The sequence below is a fragment of the Meleagris gallopavo genome, chromosome 2, assembly GCF_000146605.3.
Source record: "Meleagris gallopavo isolate NT-WF06-2002-E0010 breed Aviagen turkey brand Nicholas breeding stock chromosome 2, Turkey_5.1, whole genome shotgun sequence".
Lineage (NCBI taxonomy): Eukaryota > Metazoa > Chordata > Aves > Galliformes > Phasianidae > Meleagris > Meleagris gallopavo.
This window is the reverse complement of record NC_015012.2, coordinates 41,800,182-41,816,007: the sequence shown is the minus strand read 5'-3', so window position 1 is coordinate 41,816,007 and position 15,826 is coordinate 41,800,182. Positions and strand designations below refer to the sequence as shown.

The window sequence follows — 15,826 nt, the reverse complement described above, 5'->3', positions numbered from 1 at the left end:
GTCCCGCTCCGCCTCCGGTACACGGGCGCTGCCCGGTCCCACAGCGAGCCCCAGGCCCGCAGCAGGCTCCATCTGTGCAACGCACAGGGAGCGAGAGCCGCACCGCTGTGCCTTCACAGGCATAGAAGTGCGTCGTGCAACGAGAACGCACTGTCTGACTTGTCATACTGCAAACTAAGACACGATGCGAAGGAGCAAGAGGTGCCACAGAAGCACACAATACGGGCTCAGTATGCGGATAAAGCAGATCACAGATCAAGTCTTCAAGAAAGCGAGAGTAACATGGTAAAATATACCAGTTACATGTACATGACAGTGTGACAGTATATGGATTTTTTGACTGTAGCTCTTGAACTCATTTTATTTTGGTGCTCTAATGCAAACCATTAAATGGATGCTCATCACCCGACACGCAACATAAACAACGCCTCTATGGCCAACACAGCACTAACTGAAGGTCGCAGTGATTTTGTACCCAAGCTGGCGGCCAATGGGCAACAAAAGCTCTGCGACAAACTGCCCATCCCCGAAGCGCTCCTCACAGGATGGAGCCTCCCTGCCATCAGCTCTGGTTGGTGCCACTCTGGCCTCCACCACCAAGGCAGGTGCATCCTCACTATCTGGGTGAATCTCAGCTTGCGGTGTGCACTCCAGCGTCCCACCACTCACCGTGGCTTGCACGAGGCAGCACTGGGAAGGTTGTGCCACTGTCTGCCCACACACCGAGTGATGCCAAAGAGGCCCAGGGCCCGCAGCAGGATGCGGGCTCCCTGCTCTTTCACCGCATTATAGAAGTTATCTTGCCTCACTCACACTTTATCATCACCAACCAGTTACGGGGCAGTTTGATGGGCAATTTAACTGCAAGTTCATGCAGCCACCTCTTGTACAGCTTCCCCACACGTGTTAATTTGTGCAACAGATGCTGAGATTTAACAGGAATGCACTGCAAGGTGGCTGCTGAGCCAGAATCCTCAATGCCATGTGGCATTTCCCCCCATCCTAGCACTGCAGCTCACATCTTTCCACATTCCTTCTTTCTTTCATCTGTGGAATTTAAGTTAGAATGCGAAGTTTGCCCAGACATCGGCAGGAACCACTCCTGCAAGTGTAACTGTATTTGGATACAGTCATAAACATACACTCCCCCCATACATTTTCACACTTTATTAAAGAACGATCCTTAAAGCACTTAGCCCTCTGTAGCTGATTCCTCAGTAAGGAAAAAAGTTTAAGCACCTTTCAAACAAATTTCTGTCACAACTCATTTATTTAGACATTATCCACAAGTTTGTTTAGTAAATAGTTTTTATGTTTAATAGTAAAAAAAAGTTGAAAATATAGTTTTAATAAAAATCAATGCGCTTTTAACAGGACTTCCACATATTCTCATTAAGCTTTCTCCATAAAACACAAGTAGAGCAATTTCAAAGCAGCAGTTACCTTACCACATCTTTACAATGCTCATAAAACTCTGTCTTTGGAAAAGCACACAACAAAACACGACGCAAACAGAAGCGGTGCTGCAGGTTTCAGACAGAACTGAAAAAGCAAACCCGATGCACACTGCCCAGCCTGCACTGCAGCAGCCCACCTGCACTGGGGAACGAGCTGTGTTACTGCGTGCAGGGCAGTTTTAAGACTGCTCTTTGCAAACTGTTTAAACATACTTTGTTTTTTTTTTGGTTAAAAAGCCTGAAGGTTTCAGGGTGAAAAGTTCATCCCGTGTAGTTTGAAAACTGTTTCTAGTAAAAGTTATTTAACCCCCCAAAGGCAAAAGGGGAGGAAAATACTAAACTGTTACTGGGAATTGCAGGAGTGGAAAAGTAAGGCTTTCCAAGGGAAGTTCACAGAAGAGTTGCTTTAAAGTACACGGCGGTCCTTGTTTGCAATTTATTCCAGACAGGACGTGAAGCATTTTATCACAGCGTCCCTTTGAAGAGAGAAAAAAAGGCCAGGTAAGGGATTTGTGGGTTCATTTATAGACATCAACCATAATGTACAGAAAATGAAAAAACACTCCAACAATTTAAGACAGTAATCGTTAACCAAATGCAAGCTCTGAACTGACACAGGATGTTAGTACCCATCCATCACCAGCAGGAGCAAAAGCTCATACCCATTCTGGGCTCTGCCCTCACCGCTCCTGCACTGCATACAGTGTTACAAAACTGCTGTGCAGCACTTTGTGGCTTAACCAAGGCTCAGGGCTGTTTCACAGTGACTGGCCATCAGGGCTAGAGGGCACAGCCAGACCCAGGCAGCCACCAAAGCGAGTCTGAGCCACTCCTGAGATAGCAGCAGCTGGCCCTATTGGGACCGTCACATGGCCACAGGAACTACAAGAATTCAAACCATTCATTTTGACCGGTGAAGCTTGGGATGTCAGGAGGAGCAAACCCACAATGTGAAACATCAGTTAAAGTATTTCACCCATTGCAATTGTATCAAATATATGAACTGTCTTTAAAAATTCATGCCGCTTAATTCTCCGTAGACCAAATCACAGAATGGCCTGGGTTGAAAAGGACCACAATGATCACCTAGTTTCAACCCCCCTGCTATGTGCAGGGTCGCCAACCACCAGACCAGGCTGCCCAAAGCCACATCCAGCCTGGCCTTGAATGCCTCCAGGGATGGGGCATCCACAGCCTCCTTGGGCAATTTGTTCTGGTTGTGTCACCACCCTGCGTGAAAAACTCAAGCTTTAAAAAGAAGTCTGTATTACAGACTTTCCTGCAAAGCTGCAGAAATGCTATAGGTTGAGAAGATAAGAGGAATAGATAGCAATTGCCGTTTTATTTCCTCCCCACTTTCACGACAGAAAACCTCATTAAATAATACACACGAACTTAGAAGCACCTTACTCTTTGGAAAACATACTGCCAAAAAGCCACACTGCATTTTACACGAAACACAATAGAAAAACCGTTCTTTACTGTGTTTAATTGCATGTGGTTTCACTGTGCGTTTGGCTGGCTTGTGTTCCCATTTCATACACAAAAGAGGGAAGCTTGCCAAAAAGTAAATGAAAATAAACACCAAGAATTGCTTTTGCCTCTCCTAAAATGATGGAGAAATTCAGAAGCAGAGTTAGTGGCTGAAGTTCTGCTTGCGTGCCTTTAACTAAGGGCTCAGATCCACCAGCTAGCTTTAATTTAAGAGCTGGAAAAGCAACTACAGCACCAATGCATTTTTAAGTAAGTGGAGGAATTAAACAAAAATCTTTTCAGGATGAAAATTAGAATGAAATTTAACAGAAGATTACTATGCACTTGTATTTCAAGCTCACATCAAGTGTTACTCTGAGCTCACCTGTATCATTTTCTAAAAATTAGAAAAAAAGGATGCTGTGTGTCCACATACTGAATTAAAGGACTCTTCTCTCTCAAGCAAACATTACCAGCTTTCCATTAAAATGGAATTATGCACTCACCTCGCATAAGGAATATATGACAAACTATACCTGAAAAACAAAGAAGAAAAAAACATTTTACAGAGTTTTCCTGTCTTTTTGAGAGCCCCACTGCTGTACTTCCGACCAGCGTTAATAAAAGCAATCTGTTCTTGTTAACATTACCTACTGAATTTAATGTTTCCTTGTCCAGTTCTGTTTTCTTTTTTACAAGAACTCAATGTACTGCCAAGGACTTCCTGGTTTAGTTTTAACTTCATTTCTCATATAATTTATTACTTTCCTTGCACATAAGCTCAACTTTAAAAAAAAAACAAACAAGTCTGTAGATTTACTGTCATCTTCAGATTCAAAAGGAATATAGATTTCTGGGAAAATTATACCCTTCAAGACAACAGAGACTTTTTTTTTTTCAAGTTGAAAAGAGAAGATACAATACTACAAAAATACAGATCTAATAGCATTTGTGTAGCTATAAATACAGATGCATGCTGTAAGAATAATACGCTGTGGTTATGACATTCAAACAGCTGGCTCTCTATCATCTTCTGAAACTTGCTTCTCACAGCCCTACAGGCTATGCTTTGTCCTCGTCCTCACGCTGACCAAGTTCTGAGATGCCTGACAAATGACAAACTGTCTGCTGCAAACAGGTAGAACACAGTTTCAGCCAGCAGCCTTCCCTCTGCCTCCAGCCAAGCGTTCATCTGGGTCCAGCACAACACCATACAGTCCTTGTCCTGCACAAATGGTTATTATTGCTCCTCAGATTAAAGTTCAGTTTACGATGCTACTTATTCAGGGCAAGTTCAAACAAGAACTGTGGTCACTTTGGATCAGTGATATTTTAGTACCAAGTAATTCACCCAGGACAAGGAAATCAATTTAAGTTCAGCTGCATCTCCATGGAGCAAGAAATCGCTTCTAAACTTTCTTCCAGGCTTGCAGACGTTCACCTAACTGTGCCCACACATCCCCAGGCCCAGCCCTTTGACTGTATCTGGCCAGTCAGTAGAGTTCTGCTGCACTAGACTGACCCTCTCACAACCACCCAGTAGAAACTATTGTGGACAAAGTATAAAAATGTGATTTAGATTTTTTTTTCCACTTCAAAGATTAAGACTCAGAACTCAAAAGAGAGAGCGAGTCATCAGAACCAGGATGTATAAAAATACAGTTACTTTCACAGCAGAGAAAAGGCATAAGAATTTGCTTTGGCATACACTTTCTTTTCATAATGCTTCAAAAAAAAAAAAAGTCCACACATTGCAGAATGTATTTAAAATTACTATTTTTGCAAGATGACTGCATATAGATTTTGCTGGGCTTCCATAATCTAGCTTAGGAAAACACATGATTGAGGCCAGCATCTGGGCACCCTACAGGAAGGGAACACAGACATATCTACCTATCTGTATGCACACTGGTCTATAAGTGTGCAGGTGTAGGGGCATGAGAGAAGAAATCAAAGCGAAACTTACCAGGTCATTGCCAAGAACTGCAATATGCAGAATATCAGTGCCAAGCCTTTTTTGTTCCACTAAGTCAAAATAACACAAATATTGCAAAAGTTAGTTTCTTTCACATGGGTGCACACCGTGAATAAGCGCAACAGACTGGCAGCCAAAAATGGAGTTAAGTGATGAGATTTTTATTTCCTCCTCTTAATTATTTTCTTTCCATTTTGATTCTACTTTCATTTATCTATCGCTCCGTTAGCACAGTGCAATGAAAACCTTCTCTGGCATTGAAAACACCTAACGGAATGGTAACACTTCAGTTTCCACTCACACTATATGCCTGCCAATTTGGAGTTCATTTCAGCCTCACATCTAATTCTATGCAATACATAACACAGTGTTTTCAAAACGCTCTGGACACTCAAAGGTGTCTATCTGTTCCAGCTCTCTTCCTTTGTGTATCTTAATTAGTTTAATGGTCTGAAGCTGTTCCTAAAGACCACAGCCTATTTTCTGACAGAAATAGGTCAAGTATATTTTCAGTTCTTAGTCTAAAGATTTGCAGGCAGACCAGTGCTCTGGTTTGTGCGTTCTCATCTACATCGCATGCAGGTGGAAGGCTGTATTTGTAGCCAACAGACTGAACACTCCACCCAAATTCAACTGCAGTTAGGAACTCATCACATACAAGCTTATCTTTCTTCTACAACCAAACCAAATTTTAAAGCAATCAATAAAATAACTGAGTTATATTGCTATTCAGGGGAACAAAGTCTTCTCACTTACCCAGAAAACAGCACACAGAGTCAAAACTAGAAAGAGCTTGGGGGAGAAGAGACCAAAAAAAAGAAAAGAATTAACATTCTAATACACAACAAAGCACATACAAAACTGCCTCAGTGTTTCCAGTAGATAATCAGTATTTTTAAGAATTGATGCATGAAAGAAGTAGAGCCAAAGGCTGTCACACAGTGACTATCCACTGAACTTCACAAAAACCAGTGTTTTCCAAAGCACAGTATGATGTGCTCCAAGGCCAAAAGCGTGGGACCACCTCGGAAGAAAGGGAGGCAGAAACTGCCTTCAGGAGTTGAAAGAAATATGACCAGGTCAATGTACTCATATGCGTCAGGACTACTGAGTGGTGGCATTAGATGATAAAGCTTGCTTGAAAGCAGCCAAGGAGAGTGGGAATTGTTCTACTAGTTCAGCACACAGTATTGCTCTCAATCCAGTATTCACAGTATCAATATCCGACAAGACAGGTATGTGCATTACAACAAGCAATCCATTCCTAAATACCCATTCCTGCGTTTGGCAAATACAGCTCCTCCCGTGCCCCAGCTCTTCCCCTCCCCCCCTTTTTTTTTAATATTGTGACAGTAATGAAGAAGCCAGCAGGGAGCAGCTGCCTCATATAGAGTGAGAAAGCTGAAGATTTATTGAAGCTAATTTTGCAGCTCTCTTTTTTTTTTTAAACTCTTTTTCAGCTGGGGATCTGTACTTAAAATTATACATGCAATCTTTCAAGGTTTTAAGGAAAAATACTATTTATCCTATCCTTACCCTAGGGGCTGGGTCTTGTTTTTCCCCATCCTCCTGGAAGAGGAAATACTGCTTAATGGAAGTAAAGGAACTAAAGGAGAACTGTGAGGATGAATAGGTGGTTTTCTTGACTTTGACAGAATATGTTTTTTCCCCCATCTCTGAAAGCACTGAACCACTAAGCTATATAGAGTTGCAGCCAACAAACAACTTCCCAGCTAGACTCGTTGATCACCGACTCAGCTTGACTATTATTATTCAGTACAAACAAGGTGTGGATTCAGAAATACCCCCCCTTTCACAGAGCCTCAAAACCTTTTTAGCAAAAGAACATATAGGGGAAAAAGAAAAAAGTATATTTACCAGCATTACAAGTGTAGCAACTAATCTTTTGGGCTCAAACATCGTCTTCAGTTGCTTCAGAGGCCCCATGAGGAAACATGTACTAATGTGAGGGGAAAAGAGAAAAAACAAAAACAAATGGTAAGACACATTCAAGTAAATCTTTGCAAAAGACAACAGGTAATTAATTGGTATTCCAACAGTCAGATGACTACAAAGCTATGAAAGGCATTTCAGTGTTTACCAACAGAGACCTGCTAGGATGAAAGGTGAAGCAGTCCATGAACTCACCAGTCCTGGAAAAAGCTCACATATTGAATCACCCTTAGCTATGAAATTCTTTCCACACTCATTACCACACCTAGCAGAGGGTTGTCAATTTGAAACTGATTTTGAAGCTGTTTAAGAACAGACTTGCCAAAAGTACGCACAGAATTCAAAGACCAAACTTCTGCAGAAAACTCCTGTTTTAAAAACCAAACTTATCACCCAGGCAGCACACAAATACCTTCATTCAGGATTATAGAAAAGCTCTAATTTTTTTTTTTTGCTTAAACTCAGCAAGCAAAAATATAAAAAGAAGAAAAAAAATTCAGTAGTTTGTATTGAATCTCCAACTTTCTTTTCTGAACTTGAAGAGAAAATGAAATGTGCTGAGTTCCAGGGCCCTCAGCACAGGAAGGACATGAAGTTGTTGGAGCAGGTCCAGAGGAGGGCCACAGAGATGATCAGAGGGCTGGAGCACCTCTCCTACGAGGACAGAGAGAGATGGGCTTTTCAACCTGAAGAAGAGAAGGACCTTATAGCTGCCCTTCCACCTGAAGGGGGCCTACAGGAAAGCTGGGAAGGGACTTTTTATAAAGGTAGGTATCAACAGGATGAGGGGAAATGGCTTTAAACTGGAAAAGAGTAAAGTTTAGACTAAATATGAGGAAAAAATTCTTTACTGTGAGGGTGGTGAGACACTGGAACAGGTTGCCCAGAGACACTGTGGATGCCCCCTGCCTGAAGCATTCAAGACCAGGCTGGATGGCACTTTGAACAACCTGGTCTGGTGTGAAGCGTCCCTGCTTGTACAGGCGGTTGAAACTAGGTGATCTTAAAGGTCTCTTCCAACCCAAACCATTCCATGATTCTATGAAATCTATCATCAGCTCTCAGCTTTACCTGTTCATCCAAAGAAATGTGATGTGAACCAAGAATTCACAATTATAGGAATAATAATCCGGCTACACATATTGAGACATTCTCTCCTATTGAAGCCACACCACTACGTAGAAAATATTTAATTAGAAAGAAAATCCCTATAGGTAGGTAGTGGTCTGAATGTTTTACTAGGGAAAAAGACACCCACGTTTAACTCCCCTTCTAGGTAATGCTTACTTATATATGTAAATATATGTATATATATGAACAATTGGTGAGCTTGTTCCCAAAAGCCCATATTAAATGGAAAAAAAAACCAAAGTAATAATTCTCAATTCAATAGGAATATGTATTTCCAACTCTCTTCATTCCAAACTAACATCTCAGAATATCTTATCTTGGCCCTAAAATTAAATTAAGAGTTAAGCACTGAAGGACAGATATCACAACAAGAACACCTCCAAAAGGTAAGAGAATCCACAGGGTGCAGGAAGGCTGGAAAAAAAAATAATCCCAAGGACTTCCACTTACATAAGTTATTTCTTCCACACAACACATCCTATAGGAAATCTATTCATCAGTCCAGGGAAAAATCAAATACGAACTATTACTTCCATATATACTGACAGATAATACAGTAAAAACAGGCCAGAAAGGACTATTTACTTATGCTGGTAGCTTCATTTTTTATTTTTTATTTTTCCTAATTCAGAGACGCAAATCAGCCTGAAAAAGTTTAAATCTTGTCACGTTAGGGTTTCATTTCCTATTTTTATTTCCTACTGTACTTAGAGCACAGCTGCCTGCTGTTTACATCAAACAGAATTACTGAAAGGGTAGAGGGCTTCTTTTTACTTCCTATTTTAGCTGCAGCTCAGGTTATTTTAGGGAAATGTTGAAAATAAATACCAACCTGTAGTAGCTTTCCTCTCAGCTCACAGAGAATGAAGACTTGATTAATACAGATTTTCTAAAATGCTAATTTTATCTGGAGTAGTGAAAACACACCCAGGGTACAGTTAAAAAGTAACAAATAACAAACAACAAAAGTAAGGGAGAAAAATGGGAAGACACAGTTTTGCCTCCCCTAGTAGTAGTAATTTTGTCTTGTTTTAATGTAAGGTGAGGTAATTACATAGAGACAATTCCAGTATAAATAACTTCACCCTCCAGCAAGTTAGTTGAGAAGCAGTACACCACCACACCACTCTGATATTAGTGTCACATTGTCCACGTTCAGCTTAACAATGCTTTGACTCAGCAGTTACACAACAGCCACAGAGTCCATGGAAGTAAGACCAGCATCCACTCACTCTAAGTCCCACGACTTTGCTTTAATTATGCCAAGACAGGAGGAGGAAGACGACCAACCAACAGAATACTTTAACTGACTCCTTATTGACACTAATCCACAAAGCAATCATGTAAGACATTTCACTAAAACAAGAAAAAAAAGGGATAACTGATATTCTCTGCTTACAATAATTTCAAAACTAAGATTTCTATTAATATTCCAGTGTGAAAACAATGTTGTTTATATACATTAAATACATATCCTTATAGAGTAAAAGGAAATGGAAATGTAGATGAAAAAGAGAGTGTTTTCCCAATAATAATAATAAAGAAATCATACCTGGCCAATGCAGCAATGTTTCCCAGGGTGTAAAACACTGCAAAAAGTTTGATTCCCTTTGGGAGCCATAACAATGCTGTTCCCTTAAAAAAAAAGTATAAGTTTGCAATTAATTAATTCAATTTGTTAATTATAGACAATAAAATCTTCAAGATTTTCAGAGATTACAAGAGTTCCATTTAACACACATGGACACATGACGATGCTCAGTCCTGCTGACAATACCCGGCGTGCCTCCGTTGCCACCTACTGGCAAAATAATGTATTGATTTAATCCCCTTTGCAACAATTTTACAACTAGGCTACGTTTACTTACAGTGTACCTAAAATTCATTTATATCTTTTAGAGTCTCTTTCGGACACTTGCAGCTTTGTCACGAAGCCCAACAAACGTAGGACATAATGTATCTACCAGGCAGCATCCACATGAAATCAAGGAGGTCAGATACACGCCTGCATGGGATGGCTTCAGTGTTTCTTTGAGGGCCTCCTTAGCATTGCAGCAAAGATCAGAGAACTGAGAGAAAGGGTAATTACCAGAACTCAGCTCCACCCGGCAAAGCTCAGCTAGGGAGCTGCCTCCAAACTAATTAAGATACCCGAGGTCCATAAACACACTACTCAAGTCTTGACCCTTCCTTATTTAGCAAGATACCCAGAGGAGAAACTTTAGCAAAACCTTAAGGCCTCTGATCTGTGGTTTCAGTTTCACACCACATGATACAGAAAAAAGCACAGAGATTAAACACTTAAACAACAACAACAAAAGAAAACAGCAGCAAAAAGAACGTTAGCCTGTGCAGAAGTAGATATTGAAGCACAAACCTGGTGCATGTGAGCATGTTAGTTAAATATTCCTTGTGAGGAAAATAGCAGGGAGCAGTCAACCAACCAGTTCTTAACTCTAAAGAGAGAGGGTTTCCAACCTGACCCTGAGCTCCCAGGACTAGCCTCAACAGGCAGCTGGCAAATTTTGCACCTGCAGGAGAATCCAGCAAGTCACTATGGCTAAATGCCACGACATGCTGCTCCTTCACAGCTGTTTTCTTCCCTAATTACCAAGTCTCCTCAATTTTAAATAGTTTTTACAATAAACGAAAGAGTAGAATAGTTCAGTCAGAAGGGACCTACAAGAATTACCTACATGGATCCAAGTGCCTAAACACTTTGGGATTAACCAAAGCTTAAAGCATATTACACAGTCATCACCTACTGAAGTGTAGGTCTGACAAGCTACACCTGTGGTTTCTTCAGCCTTTAAAAACCTCTCAAGCTTCCCCTTTCTTTCCCCGTTTCATGAAAAGAGTACACATATAAAAATAGAATGGGTATAAATTAAACAGCAAAAACCTCTTTTTAGCACACCATACACGTCTAAGAAAGAAATACAGTATATTTTGTCTGTGTTCATGCCTCTTAAGAAGAAACTGCATTACCCTACAATAAAAACATTCTTTGCTGTGACTGTAAGAAAAATGGCCAGAAATACAGTTTACAGATCAGCAGCCCCTACGTGCTACTTACACATTTTACAGTCCGTTAGATTTATGGATATAAAATGTAGGATTCAGGATCAAGTAAATACTATCACATACTACGTATGAATATTAATGATGTTCTACCACAGAGCATTTAATAAAGTGTAGAGTAAAAACCAGTTACTTACAAGAATAGAACATGCAACGCCAGCAATGAAACATATGGCAAACCACTTGACTCGTGTACCAAAGCTCAGTGTTGAGGCATCAAGAACCTTAATAGGAAGAGAGGAAAACAATGGATATTACAAAAACAGCTTTGAACAGTCTTAAGGACATTTTTTCATTACTAGTAAAGTACTTCATTTCAAAAAATACATCAGCCCAAACCAGTTATTTTACCTTGTTTAAACACAGATGCTTGCACGTTATTTCCCAGCTTAAAAACTATGTTTACAGTTTGGGAACACACACAAAAATGACAGAACCTATGAAGATATATCCTCACAAGAAACACTTCTCCATTTTCAGAGACCTTCCCTTCCCCAGGTAATTAAAATTCTCATGATTATACCGAAGCAAAACAGAACTTTTTGTTCCGAGCTGAATCCTCCTACGATGATACCACTCTGCTCTGCTTCACTGTCCTTATGAATGCAACGATCCTTTGCAAGCATCCCAATTCCTCCTTGGTTACTGTTCCTTACAGGGTGAAGGTGTAAACATATTAACCCAGCTTGTCTCACCAGACAGTGAATTGCTGAAAGGGATAATTTTGCTTCCTGTTTCTCCAGAGTGATTTCAGTACCCGAAGAGCTGAACCAGCCAACACAACTTGTGAAGCGGGAAGAGAAATAGCACTCCTCTTATTTTCTGACTTAGTCTATGCAAGAGCGATAAGCCAAACCAGCTCAGCAAGATGTCAGAACAGCAAGGCTTCCTGATATGGGGAAAGAGGGAAAACCACAGAGCTGGCAGAACAGCCCCTTTCAGCAGTGCTGACTTGTTAAGGCCTATTCAGCTCACTCATCCATCCACATTGTGCCAGGTCATTAAAGTTAAGCATGCTCTCTATGCTTAACTGGTTTATTAAACAAATTAGTACGTCAGCTTACATAAGATGGCTATAAATCTAACTTTCCTTTTTGTTCAAGTGACACAAGCAAACTTCCCTCTAGTTTCTTGTCATCTGTTCTGCAGATATTTTCAATCAAACGTTCTAAGAAAACAACAAACAACATTTTGGGCTTTCTTAGACCATGTCTGAGACATTTCTCCCACTTTTCAGAATCTTTTCAGAGTGATATTTGGTTACTACTTCAAAGGATTTCATGTCTCCACGAATAAAGAATCCACACTTAACTGAATCAAAAGGAAGCACATACATGCTCACACTGTAATGAATCAGTCCCTGAACATGTGTCAACAGAGAGCAGTTCGGACTACTTTCTACTCATAACCTCATTTAATCAAGTTAAATACTTTGAATGCTTGCTTTACAAGGAAGATCAAAATACTGAAAATACAGCTTTTATGTTTGCATACTGACTGAACAGACATTGCTGGAACACAGTATAGCTCTCCATTTTGTTTCTTCTCTGTGCTCAGTTAAGACAGAACTTCCCAAAGGTCAGAAGATGCAGCTTACCTTGTTAGGTTCACCTTTTTATCCTTACGTATGCATTAAAGAAAGACAAAAAACAGTAACTGAAAGATGGCTTAGTATTTGAAACCATTTTTGACAGTTGTATTCCTGAATGCTTACAAAGGTGAGAGGGGCAGGAAGAGCTGGCAGCATACAAGTGAAGGTACACGTTCAAAACAGGCAACATGTTTTCAAATCACATTTATACAACTAATCACACCTGCACTACAAGCAGATCAGTTCTTTCCACTCCTGATCAGAAACGAACTACTACTGAATGTAAGATTAGGACTTTGGGGGAAAAAAACCCAAACATGTCTGACCTAAGCGTACAAGTAATCCTGGATTTCAGAAAAAAAAGAGTTGGCACTACTTTCTAAAATACTTGCCTCAGCAGAAGCTGTTACTGACAAAATAAGACAGAATTTCTTATTCTATACCTGAAAAGAAATTCTTAAGGAGAACTGGGAAATGAAGGGGGTAAGGGAGTTCCTGTAAAACATACTCAGTTTGCTATACTGCTCTTCAGTTTATTTCTAAACAAGAAAAAAAAAACAAACACACAAGACAAAACACAACCAGAAACCAATAAGTAGAAACCCTCATTTTCTACAGCTGATCTTTAAGGAAAAGTGCTCGGGCAAGAAGCAAAGATTTTTATGCAAAGGTCACTCCAAAAAATGATATATATATATATATAAATATATCAAAGAAACAACCAGAGGAAACCCAAGGTGGACACAGGAATCTGGAATACAGACTTCCTGAACCATAGGGAATTGTCTTGCAGCAGCACACCACGCAAGCTGCCAACAACAGAAAGCAGTGTCTGTGGTGATGGATACTCAACATGGACATCCAATAAACCATGTGAATGATAACCTCTAAGGCTGCCTTTGATCAAAAGCATTTATTGAAGCTTTGCTCATCTGCTTAAGCTCCCCTCATACATCACTGATCTTACTCACTGGTCTTAAATATGGGCAAAGAAAAATATAATAGTAACTTTTTCTGCTGATCTAAAGAAAGATTCTAGAAGTTCAAAACCACATCTTTCCTTGTTAAGAAAGCTACCAATATGCCACTAATGGAGAAAACACACTTCCAAACGGATGTTTTTGCAAGATTGAATTCTTTAGCTTGTTTCAAAATTTTTGTGTACTGAGATACATTTTCATCTTTCCTTCTGTGTATTTTTATCAAATCCTCAGAGCAAAAATAAGAAATATCCAGGCTGTTCCTCCATGCTAAAATCTTGTTGAATGCTTTAAGCAGCTGTTAACTGAAAACCAATGGGAAATTACAAGGAGCCAGAAAACAAGCCAGTGTGCACCTTTTTAACATTATTTTTGTGTTGGAAAACTAAATGGCACAAGTCTGCACTGAAATCGTCATTACACCTGTATAGTTACAATTTATTACAGGTTGTTTTTTTTTTTTGGCAATTCCCTCCATTTTTTTTTTTCCCCTAAGAATTGTTGATCAAACAGCAGCAAGACAACAGTTGATTATCTGAAGAGTTTAGAAAGTGCACAAAGATCTCATTGAATCACCACACAATCGTCTCACTTTACTTCAAGTTCCTTTAACAGGAATTACTGCCGACCTCATGGTTATCGTTCTGCAAAGATCAGGAATGAGCAGAACACGGGGACATCCATGAACACAAACCATGTGATTGCTATTACACAACTATCAACTCCTCTTAAGAGAGGATTCATTGTGTTTAATCAAATGCATGCCTCAGCTCCAGAAAGGCCATCTAAAACACAGAATGGTTTTACTGACATTTAACAAATGAAGTTCTCAGCTCAGTTTCTGCTGACAACACCTGAAATACCAAATTATTAAATATTATTAAATATTAATTATTTAAAAATTAATTATTACTCAGCCGTTTATTGACAGATTGCTGCCTTGAAACAAACATTAGCAGCATTAAGTGAAAGAGAATTCTCTGTCAGCATTTGTGTCTCATTTGACATGTGCCTAAATAATTCTCTCGGCATTGAACTTAACGCTAACAGGAGTAAGTACTTGGACAATTGTCAGATGAGAACCTGAAGGTGAAGCATCCCAGGCAGGAGCAGCTAGCCCTAGCTTAGGCATGGAGGGGTATAGACACTGCACTGCTTTCAGAATCACACTGAGTACACAGCAACTCAACCACTTCACTGTGGCAAAGAGGCTAAGCTCATGCACTATACAGACTAGCACCAACTTCACATAAAGAAGCACATCAGCACTCAGCTGATGGAACTAATATTGTGCCATGGATACCAACTATACTGCAGCTGTTCTGGTTCACCAAAGCTCAGGCTGAAACTTCTTTGCTTTCCAGCTTCTTCTGCCATGCTCCTGCATCCTGCAGCACAGGAAACCAAGATCTGCCATGACGTGGGGTGCTTGGATCTGCAGTCACGCCAACTGAAAGAGAGCTGGCTGCATAAATGGGTAACCAGATCTTTATGAACCGAGCAGCACTCAGACCGAAGTGAAATCTCAGAAGCGTCAGATGCCTATACCCAGCAGGGAAATAACTGAGGAGGGGAAGGAAATAAAAAGAATAAGCAGTACTTCAGGAGGACGGGGTAAAAAAAGAACTTCAGCACACTATACAGAGAACTACGTGGCTAGAGAACACATTTTTCGCTTCCACAAATTCGTAGGAGAGTCAGTACATGTAGCACGGAGAGACCTCGTTAATTTCAAGGCAAGACACAGAAAGCAAAACCAACGAAACCCAGACCACCACTGCGCCAGAGCCCTTCCCCGAGCAGGGCCAGGCCCAACACGCCTCTCCGGCGGCTCGCACGTTCCGCACTCCTCCGCCGCTCGGCTTCCCGCGCCCCACGGCCGCGCACTCAGCGGGGGCCGAGCGGCACCCTACGGCCCGCTCCTGGCGCAGGCACAGCCCAGCGGGACCCGCGCCGCTCGGACAGGGAAAGGCAGGGCAAGACCTCAGCTCAGAAAGCGGGTGAGAGCCCCACACCGCCGGTGCGGGCGGAAAAGGACGATGAGGTCTCCGCGAGGAGGTACCTGCGCCGTCAGCCCCTGCTCTTCGTCATCCTGTCCGCTCAGCACCCGCCGCAGCTTCTCCATGGCGGGGCCGGACCGCTCGGCGGCCCTACCGGAAATGGCGGGCTCCGCCTCCCTACAGAA

The 15,826-nt window shown here is 41.1% G+C and overlaps 1 protein-coding gene across 1 annotated transcript; it reads right to left on the bottom strand.

Annotated features, from left to right (window-relative positions):
- Positions 1-1,674: 1,674 nt before the first annotated feature.
- On the bottom strand, positions 1,675-15,826 carry SFT2D1 (SFT2 domain containing 1). The gene is made up of 8 exons (XM_010707088.3): positions 15,704-15,826; positions 11,208-11,294; positions 9,542-9,624; positions 6,784-6,865; positions 5,662-5,697; positions 4,897-4,955; positions 3,437-3,466; positions 1,675-1,933 (listed from the first exon to the last, which is right to left on the bottom strand). The coding sequence occupies exons 1-8, from the start codon at positions 15,764-15,766 to the stop codon at positions 1,894-1,896; spliced, it is 480 nt and encodes a 159-aa protein (XP_010705390.1). The 5' UTR covers positions 15,767-15,826; the 3' UTR covers positions 1,675-1,893.